Source organism: Myodes glareolus, chromosome 8, assembly GCF_982192425.1.
Source record: "Myodes glareolus chromosome 8, mMyoGla1.1, whole genome shotgun sequence".
NCBI lineage: Eukaryota > Metazoa > Chordata > Mammalia > Rodentia > Cricetidae > Myodes > Myodes glareolus.
Window position 1 is genome coordinate 16,446,487 of NC_142033.1, and position 18,713 is coordinate 16,465,199.

Consider the following 18,713-nt stretch of genomic DNA (forward strand, 5'->3'; position numbering starts at 1 on the left):
ATAAATATAAGTAAGAAGCTAACTAATACATTTTGGATGTTCATTCATCTTCAAATTGAATCTGTGATTCCTAGTTCACACCTTCCTGATGTTCCCCTACCAGACATTTTTCTCGCTTTTCTTAGACTCTCATATTCCTATTCAGGTGGAGTTTCAACTTTCCTGTTCAGAAAACACTATCAGCCATCCTCATCTTAGCCTGGTGTCTCCTGGTCTTTTGTTTTCTTCCAGCTACAGTAAGAGCTTTCAGTGTCAACAGGATATTTTCAATACAAATGGGAGGAAAGAAAAAACCAGCAGATGCTTTAATATACTAACACTATAACTCAGTCTCACAAGTGTGAGCTGTGTGAAATAAGTGTAACAAAACTCTGAACAAAGCTAATGATACCCATGTTGCCTAACACTAGTGAATATTTAAAATCAAAGTAACAGGCCCCAGTGTTGAACTAATAACTCAACACTGGAGAATTCCCAGAAGTCTAATTATTTCCTAAGATAATAATTAGTATGCATTTAGTGAGGAGCAACTATGGAATCCTGGAGGGAATGCCTGAGGTTTTTAATATCACCATGATAACAACCTATGTAAGCATACAGCAACTGCTTTAAGCAGAAGCAGGTGGATCTCTGAGAGTTTGAGGCCAACATGGTCTACAAATCAAGTTCCAGACAGGCCTACAGAGAGAGACCCTGTCTCAAACATGGCAAAAACAAAAGTGCTTCAGTTCAGCAAAACTTTATAATTATGATAATTAGACATGTAATCTCAGTCGAATATAATAATTCCATTTACGAAACAGTCTATGTTAGTCTGTCTAGTAAGGAAAACACAAACCTTTGCAGTCAGAATTACTAGGTAGTTAAAGCTTTTCACCCTTACAAGGATTTGGGTGCTTGGCAAACTGGCCTGAATGCCCTCCATTGCCATCTCACATTGCCAAAGCCAATTCTGGTTATGGTAGCTCAAATCTGTGTAATCCCAGCCTTTTGGAGGCTGAGCTAAGAGGGTCAAGAGCTGGAGTCAGACTGGGTCTCCAAGGAGGCCGTATCTCAAAACAAAAGAAACAAGAACTCTCTCTAGCTAGGATTCGTCTTTTATAAGTGTCGTAACAGACCAAAGGAAAGGATGAAGTGTGTCAGGGCAGCCAACAGAGAATGTTTGTGAATTCCCCGTGGGCAGCTCTAATGGATCCAGGCACCACATTCTCAAGAGCAATTTAGTGTCTTGCCCCTCCTTATTGTAAAAGGAAGGAAAAAGATACTAGACATCACCCAGTAAGGAAGTGGATTCTTTCCAGTTTGTATTATTTGGAGGGAAAGGAAGTATGAGATGGAATAAAACTCTTAATAAAGTCACGACCTTGTCTGGAGAAGGAACTATGCAATTGTATAGGAAACCATGGCACTTGCAGTTAATTTAAAAGATGCTGTACAGAGAAAGTATGTGTGTGTATGTATGCGTGTGTGTACTGCGTATGTTTGTTTTGTGGGGGTGTGTGCGCACACGTCTGTGAGTGCATGTGGAGGGCAAAACCACCCAGCTTTAATATGGAGGCAGGAAATCCAAACTCAGCTCTCAGGCTTGTGTGGCAAACTCTCTGCTGACTGAACCATCTCCCCGCTATTCCTGGAGACATTTTTTCCGTCAACAGAGGTTAATGTTGGTACCAAGCCAGTCTCATCATGTTGCAATTGTCTTTCCTTTACATCCTTTTCCATAGCCATATGAAGATCTACTGAAATCCACCCTCTCTGTAGAAGCTATCAGGACATTGGAATTCAGAAGCAATCAACAATTTGTGTTTGGTCAGAAGCTATATGCTATTTCCATGTGTTTAAAACTGAATTATTAAAACTGAATTATGAGTTCCAATTCTGCTCTGTCTTGGCAAATGCCTAGTTATATCATATTCAACATACTTTAGTCTGCATCAGCAAATCAAACTCTTTAAGTGAAAACTTAATAAAATTGTGATTATCATGTTGCTTAATAGTCTTGAAAATCAAAATATCTAATTTACCTAACAAGGAAACCAATACCATTGAGTTATCAAAAGGGATGAATTTAGTCTGGTACAAGTACTCTGACAAGAAGAAACGGGAAAATGTGGATTTTCTAATTAGGGAGGGGTGATGGGTATAAATGAAGAAGAACGAGGGGCAGGGTGAAATAATAGTAAGAATGTCTGAAAATGTCATAAGGAATGATAGCATTAATGAGTGTCGGGCCACCAGGAAAGTCCTTTAGTTCGTTCCCCTGTGCTGTACTTCATAGTATAAAGCTAGGATTGATGGTCTAGAGACAGGTCCCAGTGAATCACCTATCTCTCTCTCTCTCTCTCTCTCTCTCTCTCTCTCTCTCTGTGTGTGTGTGTGTGTGTGTGTGTGTGTCTGTCTGTCTGTCTGTCTGTCTGTCTCCCTGTCTCTTTGTCTCTCTCTCCAGTTCCCCCCCACACACCTTTTCTTCCTGTTCAGTTCTGGAAGGTATTTTCATTGGCTCAGCTTTTCTCACCTTCTATAGTCGTCTTTATTTCTATTAGGGAGGCTCAGCATGCTCCTGTCTATCTGGGAAGTTTAAGTTCAAACCGACTGGCTCAGGGAGCATTTAAACTTGGCAACATTAGACCAGCATTTCATTTCAGGAGATTGAACCATCTCTCCCCCTCCGAGTGGTCTTTTACACTTACTAAGTACTCAGGCTCCCGCTTTTTCTAAGTTTTATCTTCATTGCAGAAATTGAGTTCCAAGAAAGGACCTGCCACAGTTCAGTCTCTGTTCAGAATCAACTCCATTATGAGGGAAAGCAAGGTATGTTTATAAATAAATAAATAAATATTTAGGAATTCAATTAAAATGAGAGCTTTAAAAAATGTTTGTTAAAAGCTGGGAGGGAGTGCACTTTAATACCAGCACTCGAGAGGTGGATCTCTGTGAGCTGAGGCCAGTATGCTCTACAAGAGTTAGTTCTTTTACAGCTAGGGCTGTTACACAGAGAAATCCTGCCTCAAAAAACCAAAAAAGAAAAAAAAAATGTTACATTTTCAAGAATTATTGTATTAGTGTTGAGCCGCAAGTTGGTTCTTTTGGGGGAAAATATCCTATGTAGACTTTGAAAGGCATCAAGCATGCCTCCTTGAGAGAAACAAGAGAGGCTCAGCTAGTGCTGTCCCCAGGGGAGCAATGGTTTGCTGTGTGTTCCTGACACCTTGGGTAGAATGAAGGAACGAAAGATTGAGATGTAGAAAACAAACTTAAGCATGGAGTTTTTTTATTTAAAATTTTATTTTCTTGTTATTTGTAAAAGCACATGAATAAATAAATGTTTCCACTTCAAGACATGAGAAAATATGGCAAAATAATTGCTAACCGAGGCACTGTGCCTTACAAAGAAGACGTAAAATGTCCAAGGGATACTCACATTACTGTGATTGAAAAGTCAGCATCAGAAATGCTGTCCACATAGTGCAAAAACATTGAACAATAAACAACAGCTGTTCTATTCTTCTTGATACCTATAAAAACGGATGTATAGATGCCCAATCCTACCTCAAAAGCAATCTGACTGCATCTGTCTATGACTCTCCCCCCAGTCTTCCCCCAGTCTCTATCATAGCAAGGGCATGATGTAGCTAGTGCCTAACTCACTTCCTCAGAAAATAATGAATGGACAGATTTCAAAATTCATTACCTTCCAACTACATAAGTCAAATAACTTTGATTTAACATATTAAAATGACCTTTTAAAATATTACAGAGAATTGCCAAACTTTTATATCTTTAAATATCACAATAAATGTAATGATATCCGAGAAATGAAAAATAAATAAATAAATACATATATAAATAAATAGTTAAACTTTCAGACAGTAGGACGCATCAGGAACAATCCAGGCTTCCTGGGTGCTGTTTGTTTCTTTTCTCTTTGAATCTTCTCCTTGAGGTACAGCAGCCCACACGCCAGTGATTTCCAGCTCAGTTAGCCTTGTCTCTGTGATAAGAAAATGCTTGCTGTTAGCAGGTGTTGGAAAGACTGACAGCAGCACGCTCCTCTTTTCCCTTCATTTGGATCTTTTTCTTTATTCTGCATCTCTAACCTCCTGCCAGGGAACTATGACCTAGGCCAATAAACGTTCTGGAGGCTGTGAAATGACAATAGTAGGGCTGGGGTTCCGGTTTTTACTAGCTTCAACCAGTCCAAACGATATGAAGAATAAAAACATAAAGATGCAGTTTCCCTTCAGCTGTAGAGTAAATACAACGAGCTCCCATTATAGCTTCCTTTAACTCAGGCAGGATATGAGGGAGCTTCCTGCATTTGAATTTCTAATGGTCTCACGGCAGAGCATCTGTTCTTCATCAAGAAGACTCAGAGGCGCACCTTGACCCAAACCAGGAACTATACTTTACAACCCAAAGACATGGATAGGGCAGGACTAAGTACTGTATCTTAACAGACAAGAGGATGTGCAATGCCCCTAGTCAATTCGGCTAAATTCTTACGGACACACACAGCGACCATCCTTTAGAGTAGGGCTTTTGAGTGTGTGGATGGTAGGAGCAGGTCACATCTTTCTGACATCAGAATAAATTGATGGTCACAAGGCAATGTTTACTATGAAATTAATAATCCAGGTTTTGGGTCTTGATTTTCCCTTTATATAATTTTCAGGACTCAGACACCAGTACTCTGACAAAGACTCCGGTCAAGTGTAAGCACAAATCACGACTTACTTGTTCAGTATCTTTTGGATGATCTTCCGAACCAAGGGGGCTTCAGGGTCGAGACAAACTTCTTTACCGTTCTTGAGAGTGGCTCTACATAAAGAAAGGGGACCCTTGTAAGGCATTAGGTACCACTGGGGTGAGCCTAGGGCAGCAGGAGGGTCTGAGCAATTCTGGCAGTGGCAAAAGCTGCCCAAGTAGACACTCACATGACTTCAGTCTGGGTGCATTGGGGTCCTGGGGGCGTCACCTTCAAGCTCTGGATGCTCTTGAAATCAATCCTTGGTATGGTCTTCAGGCACTGACAGCGCAACTCAGTGACCACAATAGCCCCTGTGAGAAAAGACACTTTGTCAGTAGGGCTGTGGGAGGCTGCGCCCACCCGAGGCTCCTCCAGGGATGGCAGCCGCGGATCCCACCTGTAGCCTGGTGGCTGGTGGCCAGCAACAGCAGCAACAGCAGCGCTGCACTCAGGAGAGGACGTGTGGCTGGGGCCATGGCGCTGAGCAGGAGTGTGGCTGGAGTCTGGAGCGCAGGAGCTGGCTGGAGGCACTGTGGTGCGATCTGGAGCTCTGGGGCCCCGCGAGTCCCTTTTATGCATGGTGGCAGGAAAAGCCCAAGCTGGTGCTGCGGAAATTCCCAGAGCTCAGGATCTCCGCATCAGAAAGGAGTGCGCCCCGCCCCCGAGCTGAGTGGGTTAGAGACACGCGCGAGCGCGTGCTGCCTGCCTCATCCTACTGCCCTGCCCTTCCACTGTGGGACTCTGGATGCCCTTCCCCAAATCTTCAAGAGGAAGTGACCTCTGCTCCAGAGTGACCACCGGCTAGAGAGGACAGTGGTTACCCAGTGACTTCTCAGAGGAGTGATGTCATCCGTGAAGACAATCTTTTGAAGAACTTAGTCATTAGGAGTGGAGAAATTAAGGTATGTGTGTTTGGGGGCAGGGGTTGCTTCTCTGTTCGTTGCATACTTATCCATGCTTCTTAGAATAAACGAATTTTTTTTTTACATCTGCTTAAGTGCACTGTTAAAATATAGTCATCTCAGGCTGAGCACAAGAGTGGTTTGTTCCTCATGTGTAACAAACACGGATAACTCACATTTTGTGTCATATCCTTCCATGGGGGTTGGGGAAAAAGATGTGACAAACGCTTAATTCATCTTAACCTAGGAAAGAGTGTTGTAATCTCTGACACTTCCCCTGTGAAATTCTGGAACTCCCGAGGCTTCAGTGTGCCCGTGAGCACCACATGCGGGTGTAAATGTTCCATGAATTCAGGAAACAATGACCCGGTGGTCTCTTGGAGCAGCTTCGGTACCCAGACGGTGAAGTCCCCAAAGTCAGCACTGACACATAGAGGGAGTAGCGTCCCTCACAAACCCACGGAGCAAAAACATGCACCTGTGGAATATCTAAGTACCAGATTACAATCTCATTCCTCCCTCTGTTTTGCATTATCAACCCAAATCCCTCTTTTGTCTATAGTTTCATTTTAAGATTATTTTTATTTTATGTTCATTGGTGTTTTGCCTGTATGTATGTCTGTGTGGGGCTACGGACAGGTGTAAGCTGCCCTGTGGGTGCTAGAATTGAACCAGAAGAACCGCCAATGCTTTTAACCCTGGAACCATCTCTGAAGCCCCCGTTTCTTTTCTATTTTACAGGGCTTTCTTGTCTCGGTGACTTGATTTCCCCACCAGAGAATCACGTGTTGCTTTCACCAACCGTGATGGAAGCAACTGTAAATGTTCACCTCTGACCTTTGTCACTCACCAACTCTCTCACACTCGGTTTTAATTCTGGTCAGATAACACACAAGTTTTAGACGGTTGATGTGTGGGTTTGGGACCAGCTCTCTGAGGGCTGGGTGGGCATCTTGCAGAGAGGTATGGAGAGGGCAGCCAGAGGCAGGCTGATGCTCAGAGCTGCCAGGTAGAAAGCTTTGTGCCACCGGTTACAGGGACATACAATCCCAACGCCATTGACTGGTTTATACCTCGGGGCTCTACTTCAACTCGCGTAACAGTTAAAACTGGTGGATTGGTGTAGTGTCTGAGGATTTGTTGTTTGTTTTCTTTTTAAAATTTTTATTTTTATTGATTTATTCTTAAAACAATCTTTTTATTTTACATACCTATCCCAGTTCCCACTCCCTCCTCTCTTCCCACTCCCTCTCACCCTCCTCCCACCCTCCACACCCCCCCATCCACTCCTCACAGAGGGTAAGGTTTCCCATGGAGAATCAACAAAGTCTGGCACATCACTTTGAGGCAGGAGCAAGGCCCTCCTCCCTATACCTAGTCTGAGCAAGGTATTGCTCCAAAAACAATGGACTCCAAAAGGACAGTTCAAACACTAGGGATGAATCCTGGTCCCACCGCCCCACAGACTGCCCAAGCCACACTACAGTCACTCAGAGGGCCTAGTTTAATCCTATGCTGCCCCTCCCCCCCAACCTCCCCGTCAGACCAGAATCACTGAATGCCCACTGGCTCAGAGCAGCTGTTTCTATGGGTTTCCTCATCATGGTCTTAAACTCTTTGCTCTTTTCGACTGGTATCCTGAAGTATGGCCCAGTGCTTAGCTGGGGATCTCTGCATTTGCTTCCACCAGCTGTGAAATGAAGGTTCTATGATGACAATTAAGGTAGTATCAATCTGATTAAAGGGCAAGGCCAGTTCAGGCACTCTCTCCACTATTGCTTAGGGTCTTAGCTGGGGTCATCCTTGTGGATTCCTGGGAATTTCCCTAGTGCCTGGTTTCACACAGCCCCATACTGGCTCGCTCAATCAAGATATCTCTTTCATTGCTCTTTATCTCTGTCCTCCCCCTATCTAGACTCTCCCATTCCCTCATGTTCTCTCCCCCCTCCCTTTCTCCCCTTCTTTCCTGCTCCTCCCAGTCTGCCCTCCCTTCTTTGCCCCCCCCACCTCCGCATCCTCCCAATTTTCTCAGGAGATCTTATCTATTTCCCATTCCCAGAGGGATCTATACATGTTTTTCTGAGGGTTCTTCTTATTACCTAGCTTCTCTGGGGTCATGGACTATATCCTGGTTATCCTTTGCTTTATGTCTAATATCCACTTATGAGTGAGTACATAGCATGTTTGTCTTTCTGCGTCTGGGTTACCTCACTCAGGATAATTTTGTTCTAGTTCCATCCATTGTTTGTTTTCTTTACTCACAATAAGACCTTTCTTTTGTAGAATGAATGTGGTATATTTAATTTAACAAAATAGGTATGCTTTGTGCTCCACCCCCATAATATATTTCCCCTTCAAAATTAAAGCCAGTGGAAATTTGAGTTTTCTTTTTTTAAAAAAAAATTTTTTTATGGTTTATTTAACTTTATTTTATATGCATTGGTGTGAAGGTGTCAGACCCCCTGCAACTGGATCTTCAGACAGTTGTGAGCTGCCATGTGGGTGCTGGGAATTGAACCCGGGTCCTCTGGAAGAGCAGTCAGTACTCTTAACCACTGAGCCATTTCTGGAAGGCATTTTAGTCCCAGGTGTTTTATTTGGTTTTTATTTTCCTAGATAAAACTCACAGACTCTGCCAGCCAACCTAATTTGAGCACTTTTCCAGGTTTTAAGAACTGAAATATTTCCCTTCAGTATTATCAGGATGTTGTTCAGTCCGTCTGTCTCTTTATGATGATGTCAGGAAATAGAAGATGTCTGCTACAAGGATTCCAGCTGCAACCTGATCACTACCTTAGCAAACACTGGGAGAGAATCAAGCACAAGGCTTCTACGGCAGTTGTCAAAGCAAGCATAAATGTCTCAAAAAGCAGTCGTCAACTATATGCCTGAAACCGTGTAGGAAAACAGCAGTTGCTTACAAATGGGGTACGAGAGCTTTTTCTTTTTACACGATGTCCGTCTTCGTGGTGAATCCTTAACCTTTGCCTTGCTGGTTTTTAAACTTTAATAAAAAATGGCATTCTACCAAATTAACACATTTCTTTTTGAAGTGTTAAGCATCATCTCCAGCCAATTAAACCTCGGATGAGTAGAGTGACGAATTCTGTGCCCAGACTTTAAAGTCACACCAGCCAGCACCACTTTGAAGGGCATGGAATCATCACTAAGCATTAATTTATTATCCTTCAACTGTGTATCATATTTGTTATAGCTTTCCGTTTTAATGAGGACCACGTGATAGATCTCTTAAATCCAGAGCTGTGCTCGTCCTGAGCATGAATGGAGCTGCAGGAATGGTCCAGTGGGTAGTGCTGCTTTTCCTGCTTACCACCAGGAATCAAGATGTCTCGACTGCCAGCCCTCTTCTATTGCAGTGAGTGCTCCCAGTAAAATGAAAGAACCGGGCTGAGGAGAGAATGAAGAGATCTCTATGCTGCGCTAAATCTCTGGGCCCAGGGATGGAGAGACAGCTCAGAAATGAAGAGCCCTGGCTGCTCTTGCAAAGGACCGAGGTTTAGTACCCAGCACCCACATAGCTGTTGACTCTGTAACACTGGTTCTAGGGGATCCAGGGCTCTAGAACTGACCTGCATGGGTACCAAGCATGCGTGTGGTACCCATCTAGGCAAACACCCATACATGTAAATAAAAATGGATAACTAAAACATCACTAGATCTCTGAATTTATCCAATCGAAAGTATTCTTTGAGTACATCTCTAATACATTTGTCTTTTATGCCTGATCTAAGCTCCATCTTGTTTACCTTTGATGACATAGTCTGAACTTTCTTTTGGAAACCAGGACACTGGCTTTCCCTCCTTGCTATTTCTATTTCTTCCCAGTGTTGGTTCAAGACAACTGATCCTCCTCCACAGCTCTGGGAGCAAGCTGACAGCCCCACAGAGGATTACCAGTTCTTTGCACCCGAGTCTCTCCATCCTAGATGCCTTGGTAAGCTCACCAGTGGGCAAATGACATAATCTCGTCCGTATCAGAAAAATTCCCTCTAGTCCTTCTTGTCAGGAAATGAGAAAAACCAAAACAAAACAGGTCTTTACTTCCTGCTGGGTTACAGCTGGCAGAGCAGAAGCCTGGAGCTTTGCCAGTCCCTGGGAGAGGCTGTCTGAAGCTGAGCCAGTAGAGAGAAAAGCCATCTAGCCTGAGTGAGAACAATCACCAGGTGTAATCTTTGAACTTGGCGACTCTGCCTTTAAACCGCTCACCTGTCTTTTGGGGCCATGGGAAGATGAAATGATTCTCATTTTCATTCAGTCTGTTTCACATGGAGCTATATGTGGCTGGTTCTACTTACTGACAGATTACTGTCACGGGGGACATCTAAGCTTGATTTGAAACTTCCTTTCTCCTGTTGTCTCAACATTTTCCACATCGTTTCCTCAGATTTATAATGTGGGAACGAGGTTAGTTTCCTTGGCCACCAAGAAAGTTCAGTCACCCTACAACCCTTGAACTCTCATTGTAACAAGGGAGATACGTAAGTAAGGCAGAAGACACAAAAATCCAGCAAATGCCGTGACAAGCTACACGAGATGCGCTCGCGATATTTGGAAAAAAGCAATAGCTAACCCAGCTCTCGCTGTGGCTCTGTGAGCATTGTCAGGCGTGCTTCCATGGAGGACTTGCTCACTTCTAGCAGTTTTAAAGACGCTTTATGTGGAGAGAAGATAACCCTGAGAGGAGGAGAACTTCCTTGAGGGAGAGGACAGAGCAAACAAAGCCTTGTTCGGAAGGCAGCAAAGGATGATCGCAAGAGGATCCCCTCCCCTGGGTCTTTTGGGAATCGGGACTAAAGACAGGGAGACCCTGTATGAACAGTGTTCCAGATTCATCAGGAGTTTTGACCAGGACTCAGAAATCAATATGTCATGCCTTTCAGTTGCATTGCACCCAGAGACGTTCCCCTAAAGTGCCTTTTCCTGTCACAAAGCTGTGCTTCCTGAGGTATGCTTCTTTGTAAGGTTTCCCAGCTTTTCTCTGTATGTATAATAAGTCCATCTATTAAATAAAACTCAATGGTGCTTGCAAGGTAAATGAGGTATTTGATTTTCAAGACTGTTAAACAATATTCACAATGCTATTAATTGTTCAATTAAAGACTTTGATTTGTTGATTCAGGGGAAAATTATGCTAAACCGAGAACAAGACAAAGAGTAGAACTGACACCCATATTTCATTTTCAGAAATTCAATGTTAGTTGCTTAGCCTGTAGCTCCTGGCTAACTACAAACAGTTAATTTATTCTGCATTTCATTGTCCTGATAGATTACACATAGAAGGTGGATTTAATTAGATCTTGATACAGTTATAGAAAAGAACATACAAAAAAAGACTATTGCAACATGCTGAGACTTGCTTTGTACCTACATGGCTTATTCTTATAGAGAGAGAAAAAAAAAAACCTTTCTCCAGGAATAGGGAGATGGTTCAATCAGCAAAAAGTCTGCCACACACGTGTGAGAACCTGAGTCTGGATTTCCTACCCGACATAAAAGTTTATTATGATGTTGACTTCTGCCCTTCACATGCACTCAAACACACATGGGCACACATCCACACACACACACACAAATACATCCAGCACACACACATGCCTACACACACAGGTGCACATACATATTTTTTTCATTAAAGTAACCTCTAAATTAACTGCAAATGCCATTGTTTCCTATAAAATTGCATAGTTCCTCCTCCAGACTTTATTAAGAGTTTTGTTGCATCCCATCATACTTCCTTTCCTGCCCAAGCAAAACAAATGGGGGGAGGGGAATCTACTTCCTTATTGAATGATGTCTAGCAACTTTTTTCCTTTTGGTTCTTCGAGACAGGGTTTCTCTGTGTTGCTTTGGAGCCTTCCTGGAACTAGCTCTTGGAGACCAGGCTGGCTTCAAACTCGCAGAAACCCACCTGCCTCTGCCTCCTGAGTGCTGGGTGCACCACCACCGCCTGCCCCCTTTGTTTTTCATTAAAAATAGACAAGACAACAAATTGCTCTAGAGAATGTGCTGCCTGAATCCATCAGAGCTGCTCACCGAGAGCTGCAAATATTCTCTGTCGTTGCCATGACACAGTTCATCCTTTGTCGTAAGCCACACGTTGGGGTGACATTTGTCGCGTTCCAGCCACAATAGGTTCGTACGTTCCAGGGCAGGGGTGTGTGGATTACAAATGTTAGGTAGGGGAACAGAGATATGAAAGAAACACAGAGACACAAGATAGTACCGGGAGGGCAACTCAGTGAATACTGAATACTGAATCCACCCGCGTTTATCTTCCATACGCTTATATACCCCAGTAGGAAAAAGTGGTGGTGGGGAGAAGGCAAACGCTTGCTTTTACGTGACACAAAGAACAACCAGAATAGTTATTTGCATAAATATTTGAGACATCAAGCCATTATTTCCTGAGTTAAGCATTTTGATGTTTTGGGCAGGTGATGCCATTAATATACCCTAGACAAAGTATCCTGTAGGCAGCCACTGCCTTTGTCAAACCTCCTATTTTAAAATGAAAGAGAAGATTTGAATTCTCTGCCCTTTGGTCAGGGTGGAGCAGATCCACCTCTGTGGACCATCTTAATGTCCAAAACACCAAGTAGCTACACCCTAGGTCTGGACATCTTGTTTGTAGCCACATTTGTTGTCAATAACTTTGAAAGAGTTCAAATGAGCTCAAACTCTCTGGCCTTTAGTCATGACAGAACAGGATTCACATCTGTGGATCCCCACAATCCTTTTCTTTGGTCTGTTGGAGCACTTATAGCCAATTTGCTTGGATGTTAGTTCCACTGAGAAGGTATTACTTTCTTCTAAAGCTTTTTCCATGGCCCATGTGTGTATGTCATGCTGTGAGATTTATCCACTGTCTATCCTAAGGAGAGTGGGAAGTCTGGGGAATTTTTGGGTTCAAATTAAAGCGATGATGATGATAAAATGATGATAAATATTAAAATCAAAAGATATTTACTGGATGCTTATAACATATCAGAGGCAGTGACATATTTTAAAAGGTAAATAAAGCAGGTCAGGAAAAGAAGAATTCTTTCATTTGGAAGACACTTCCATCCCCTCACATACAGCTAGACTTTGTTTATTCTTTCAATATTTTTTAAATATTTAAATTCATTTTAATTAGTGCTAAACAATAACTAATCTAATATATTAAATATGGATGGTATTCCAAGACTCTTTTACAAGTGACTTTTTTTTAAAAAAAAATTTTGTCTTTTAAGACAGAGTTTCTCTGTATAGCCCTGACTGTCCTGGAATGCACTCTACAGACCAGGCTGGCCTCAAACTTACAGAGATCTCACTGACTCTGCTTCCGGGGTGCTGGAATCAGAGGTGTGCATCACCATTGCCCAACACAAATGGCTCTTAATGCAAAACTTTGTGTTTCCGTTTGCTTAAAAAATTGTAAAACCCTTTGTGGTAATAATATCACATAGTTAAATTGCATTATATTCGTGAAATCCAACCTAAGAAATAAGGGAACTCCAAAATTTACAAACTATGTCTGAAATAAACATAAGGAATGAGGAACTATTTCCACAGTAATAGTTTTATCATAAGAGATGTTTATGCTGCATATGGAAAGCAAGATGACTCTGGCATTGTGAAAGCAAAATTAGGAAGCTGAGGGGTGAGTTACTAACCACAGACATGCACAGTGTATGGTCATATCTATTTCAACTAGGAAAGCAAGATCATCATAAAAGTGATGATCAGGGTGTGTTCTCTAGCGTTTCAGCATTTTCCATGTGTGATACACTCTCATAGCAGAAGTTTTCTGTGTACTGTAAATAAAACAACCTAAAAACGGCCATGATTTATAGAGTTGCAGAAGAGTCTACCTAGTGATGTCAGTCAAGCCAATTCAGTTATGTTTTGAACTCTTCCATTGTCAGGGTTCACCTTGACGGGGCTCGCATGCTCCAGGGTAGGAGCATATGGATTAGAAACATTAGGCAGAAAGAACAGATATACAAAAGCAATACAGAGACACAGGATAGGGTCAGGAGGGTAATCCAGTAAGTTTGCTAATTTGCCCACATTTCTTTTCCATATGCTTATATACCCCAATCCAAAAAGCAGGGGAAGAAGGCAGAAGACTACTTTAACACGATACAAAGAACAAACAGAGCAACTACCTCTTCAATACCGGAAGCCTCAAGCAACTATACCCTGAGTTAAGTATTCTGTTGTTTAGGCAGGACACACAGCAATCACACCTTAGGCCAAGCATCCTGTGGGCAGCCACTCCCTGGGTTGAGCCTCCTGTCCTATCCCTATCCTTGAAGGAGCAAGGAATAGTCCTTGACCTTTGGTCAAGGTGGAAAAGACCCACATCTGTAGGCCATCTGAATACCCAAAACCACCAAGTACCCACACCCTGGGTCAAGATATCCTGTTAGTAGCCACACCTTAAATCAAACCTCTGGTCAATAACCTTGAAGAAGAAAAATAGGCCTGAACTATTGGACCTTTAGTCAAGGTGGAATGGGCCCAAAAATAAGCCTGAAGTCTCTGCCCTTTAGTCGAGGTGGAACGGACCCACTTCTGTGGGCTCCCACATTCCATACTATTAGCAATATTTCACTTCCTTCCCTATTAATCATTGAGAAAGTCTGTTAGGATCTTTCTCTATAGGAAGCCAACATGGCAGCAGTTCCTGTAACCCCAGAATTTAAGGGGCAGAGGTAGATGGATTATTTAGTCAAGACCAGCATTAGCTGTATAGTGACACCCTATCTCTAAGACTTCTTCTTGTTGTTGTTGTTTTAAGACAAGATTTCCTGTAGCTTGTGATGGTTTCTAAGTCACCATGCAACTGACGCAAGCCTTGAACTGCAGACCCTCCAAACACAGAGAATTACGGGTGTGTGCCAACATCATACCAGGCCAAAAGAATCTTAAGCTATGAATTCTGATTTGTCTGCTACTCTTCGTGAGTCTCTCCAAATTGCTTTATGCATTTTAGTGTTATTTGTAAAATTTTGAAATTACATTGTCTCTTCTACAATTGCCCCCTTTATATTTCGAATGAGATTTGAATCTCCCAAGACTACTTATTTCTGTATTTTCATTCATTAATAGATCAGTTCTTCATAAATGTATCAACAACACAATAGTTACTGCATTATTAGTAACTGATGATATATGTTGGATTCCTTTCAAATAGTTTTTGTGTGATGGGACACATTTTTTTTTAATTTTCTTAATTTCAAGCTATCTAGAGTCAAATATTTAAGGTAAATCTTTAAGGAGCACTATTCATCTTATTTACACAGCCAAATAATTTTTGACTTTTAATTACAGTATCAATTCCAGTTAAGTCTGTTGTAATTTTATTAGAGTTGCCTTAAAGTCTATTACATGATTGTTTTATTTACTGTACAATCTCCAAAATCAAGCTGAGATTTTAAATTTTAAATTTAGAATCATTTTAGAATTAGAAAATATTGTTGTGGGTGAGAGAGTTCCCTTGCTGAAATTCTGTTTTGTGTCTCCTATTATTGACGTGCTGCATTGTTATAGTGGATTTATTTATCAAACGCAAGAGACTCATCCTGGTGCATTGTTCACTAAACTCAGGTCTTTATTCAAATTTCACCGGTATTCCAGTTATGTCTTTTTTTCCTTTCTATTCCAGACACACACATTGTCCACCACACACATTGTATTTGGCTCTCGTCTCTCTTCTGTCTCCTCTGATCTGTGTAAGCTAATGATAGAGCCTTGTTTGCCGTCACCTGAACAATTTTGAAGAGTTTTTGTTGGGTATTTTGAGGACTATCCCTCCAATTTTTAATTTACTTGCTGCTCCCTGCATACTGTGAGATTCTTGATTATGTAGAAGAGTACAAACATGCCCTTTCCTTTCCTGTCACCTTCTACCAGGGCCAGGACCAGAACCATTCTGAAGTCTTGTAGTGATAGTCGTGTTGATCATACGACAGGGCTTGGAGCTTGGACACTTTCTCCAATGCACTGCTTTTCTTATGTCTACTATGGAAGCAAACCACCAACTCCAACTCAGAGTTCCATGCGCTGAGGAACTAAGCCTGACCTTTGGGAATCTTTCTGTCTCCTGAGGCACCTTTTATGTTATTTCTTTAGGTTTTTACATGTATGATTGAAGTAATTTCTTTTATCCTATTTTATCTTCCTTTCATGTTTTTTAAGATCTAAATTTTGCATATTTTCAGAATTGCCTAGATATCCTAATTCCCTTAGGAAGACTGCAAGTTCAAAGCCAGCCTGGGCAGCATAGCATGATCCCTCTCTCAAAATAAAGGACAAAAAATGTTTAAATAAAGGAACTCCTTTTGAATAGAAAATTGGTCAGTGTGGAAAATGACAATGTTTTATATAGAATTATCAAGGAGGTTGGGGAGGGTGGAACGTGCCTTCCAGGAGTATCAATTCTTCTTCTCTAGTGGGCAAGAGTCACGAGAAATGCCAGCCAGCACAGACAGGTACAGGATTAAATAGAAACCAGGGGTGTTAAAAAGAACAAAACAAAAAGCACCCGTGTTATCTTTTGTTAAAACTTTTATTTTTATTTCAGTTGTAACAGTTCTTTGAATTTCTCTGTCCCAAGACAAAGAAAAACACTAGTTACAGAATATAACAGGGCATTATGCCCTACAGACTAGACACAAAATGTCCAAGGGAAACATCAACACATTCATGTTGACTATTAATATGAAAGACAACTTTCAATAAATAACTGACATTCTTTTCAAGACTTTCAAACATAGATCCACACACATACCCTCACTCTAATACAAAACATGTATTTCTCTCTGCTTTTCCTTCCTAACCCACACCCTTCTATCACAGTGGTTGACACTTGATGGTCTCCCAATAAATATTAAATATTCGTTTAATATATATATTTCTTTTTTGGTTTTTCAAGACAAGGTTTCTCTGTGTAGCTTTGGTGCCTGTCCTGGAACTAGCGCTTGTAGACCAGGCTGGCCTCAAACTCACAGACATCCACCTGTCTCTGCCTCCCAGGTGCTGGGATTAAAGGCCTGCACCACCACCACCGGGCCTTAATAAGATATTTTAAATCTAGCATCTTCAAACTGAACAACCATTGATAAAACACATCCACATTGTTAAATATTAATGTCAAATAAAAATACATGAGCTTTGTGAAATAAATAAATACATAAATAAATAGGACTCTCTTAAGAAACCATAGAGTGTGTTAAGCCAGTGCTGTCAGAAGCCGGCATTCACAGGCGCCACCATGGCAATCTTCCTCCTCTCTCTGTCACTTGCGGATGCCCCTGCAGTGGGAAAAGAGTCAGTGTTACAAGCAGTCATCAAAAGCACTGTTCTCTCCCCCCAGTCCCCGGAGGCTCTAGGTGAGATTTCTACATGTCTACCCCTCCACCCAGAGCTCTGTACAGCTAAAACTTGGATTCTTGTGGCGTCAACCACGTGCCTTGAAAAAAAAGCCAATGACATTGCCACAGTTTAATTTACAAGTGTGACTTTACTCAGACAGGCAACCCTGTGATGTAGTTGCTATTAGCTCTCCTACTTGGCTAAAATTCCATAAATTATGTAACCTGCACAGGAAGAACTTAGCCTTGCACGCAGGGAAGTGACACCGCCCAAAGCTCCCTTCTTCCTCGAGAAGGCTCGGGGGCACACTTTGCCAAGGATCCCGTTTCCCAGGCCCTTAAAAGATTTCATAGAGCCACGGGCCCCTTCATCTGATAGGAACACACACAAGCCACCATCCATTTGCATGGGGGTTTTGAGTGTGGTGACAGTCGAGCGGACAGGGTTCTCTAGTGTCAAAGCCAATTAATGATCTCACGTTAAGCTGAGCTATGAAAGTAATAACCACAACTTTCTGATCTTCTGGTCAACACAGACTTTCCCTGATGTAATTAACGCTCCGCAGCGAGCTGCCAGAACTCCGACCCATGCCTCCCTCACAAGTACAAACACAAGTCACAACTCACGTCTTTAGCATCTTTTGGACGATCTTCTGAACCATGGGGGCTTCAGGGTTAAGGCAAACTTCGCGACCATCCTTGAGAGTGGCTCTGCAGAGAGAAGGATGGACCCACGTGAGGCTGGAAGTCTATGGATATGGGGGCAACAGGAGCGTTTGGGCGACTCTGGAAGTGGCAGAAGCTGCGCTGTTAGACACTCACATGACTTCGGTCTGGGTGCAGTGGGGTCCTGGGGGCGTCACCTTCAAGCTCTGGATGTTCTTTAGGTGAACTCCCGCAACGGTCTGCAGGCACTGACAGCGCAGCTCGTTGGCGACGGGTGCCCCTGTGGGAGAAGACACTGTGTCAGCGAACTATCAGCGGCTGAGCCCAGCGGAGGCTCCTCCAGGGACAGCAGTGGCGGGTCCTACCTGTGACCTGGTGCCTGGCGGCCAGTAGCAGTAGCAGCAACAGCAGAGAGGCACGGAGCAGTGGGCGGGTAGCTGGGGCCATGGCGTTAAGCAGGAGTGTGGCTGGAGTCTGGAGTGCAGTAGCTGGCTGGAGGCTCTGAAGCTCAGTCTGGGGTTCTGGAGCCCCGCGAGCCTCTTTTATGCATGGTGCCTGGAAAAGCCCGCGTCCCGGGCCAGGGAAATTCCCGGAGCTCCGGGTGTTTCCCCACAACCGGAAAGGGCGTCGCTCCGCCCCTTGCCTCACTCCCAAGGATTGGACTCTGGGATTTTTGCTTTTTGTCTCAAAGTCCCAAAGGGGAGGGAGTGACGTGCTTCGCTGGAGAAGTGACGAGCTCACGGGGAGCGGTGGGATTCCAGGGATTCAGCTCTCAGGGATGGTGGGTCACACCCGTTATGAGCACGTGAGGGCTGCTTTGCTTAGGACTCCAGTTAGGACTAGAGCGGTTTGGGTGGATGGCAGCTTCCCCTGTCTTTTGAGTTTTGCAGACTGCGTTTTTGTCTGAGATGAACACACGCTTTAAAAAATGTATCTATGGTCTCTTATTCCGTGTGAGGACGTTTGCTTTTTCCTGCTACTTTTGTGATGTTAAATAAGTCACATTTGGCCTGAGTT

The 18,713-nt window shown here is 42.9% G+C and overlaps 2 protein-coding genes across 2 annotated transcripts; both read right to left on the reverse strand.

Annotated features, from left to right (window-relative positions):
- Window positions 1-3,254: 3,254 nt before the first annotated feature.
- Window positions 3,255-5,302, reverse strand: LOC125394506 (C-X-C motif chemokine 2-like). Its single transcript, XM_048425392.3, has 4 exons — window positions 5,145-5,302; window positions 4,935-5,058; window positions 4,735-4,818; window positions 3,255-3,991 (listed from the first exon to the last, which is right to left on the reverse strand). Exons 1-4 carry the CDS (start codon window positions 5,221-5,223, stop codon window positions 3,976-3,978), a joined length of 303 nt encoding a protein of 100 aa, XP_048281349.3. The 5' UTR covers window positions 5,224-5,302; the 3' UTR covers window positions 3,255-3,975.
- A 10,904-nt stretch (window positions 5,303-16,206) lies between these two features.
- Window positions 16,207-18,322, reverse strand: LOC125394498 (growth-regulated alpha protein). The gene is made up of 4 exons (XM_048425381.3): window positions 18,062-18,322; window positions 17,853-17,976; window positions 17,658-17,741; window positions 16,207-16,970 (listed from the first exon to the last, which is right to left on the reverse strand). The coding sequence occupies exons 1-4, from the start codon at window positions 18,141-18,143 to the stop codon at window positions 16,955-16,957; spliced, it is 306 nt and encodes a 101-aa protein (XP_048281338.1). The 5' UTR covers window positions 18,144-18,322; the 3' UTR covers window positions 16,207-16,954.
- Between the last annotated feature and the right edge of the window lie 391 nt (window positions 18,323-18,713).

Bases quoted from the DNA above. Each gene is read 5' to 3' on its own strand.
- LOC125394506 (XM_048425392.3), bottom strand. From the start codon at position 5,223: ATGGCCCCAGCCACACGTCCTCTCCTGAGTGCAGCGCTGCTGTTGCTG. The intron at 5,059-5,144 runs GTGGGATCCGCG...CTTTTCTCACAG, and splicing joins CACCAGCCACCAGGCTACAG to GGGCTATTGTGGTCACTGAG. The intron at 4,819-4,934 runs GTGAGTGTCTAC...TTCTTTATGTAG, and splicing joins TGCACCCAGACTGAAGTCAT to AGCCACTCTCAAGAACGGTA.
- LOC125394498 (XM_048425381.3), bottom strand. From the start codon at position 18,143: ATGGCCCCAGCTACCCGCCCACTGCTCCGTGCCTCTCTGCTGTTGCTG. The intron at 17,977-18,061 runs GTAGGACCCGCC...CTTCTCCCACAG, and splicing joins CGCCAGGCACCAGGTCACAG to GGGCACCCGTCGCCAACGAG. The intron at 17,742-17,852 runs GTGAGTGTCTAA...TTCTCTCTGCAG, and splicing joins TGCACCCAGACCGAAGTCAT to AGCCACTCTCAAGGATGGTC.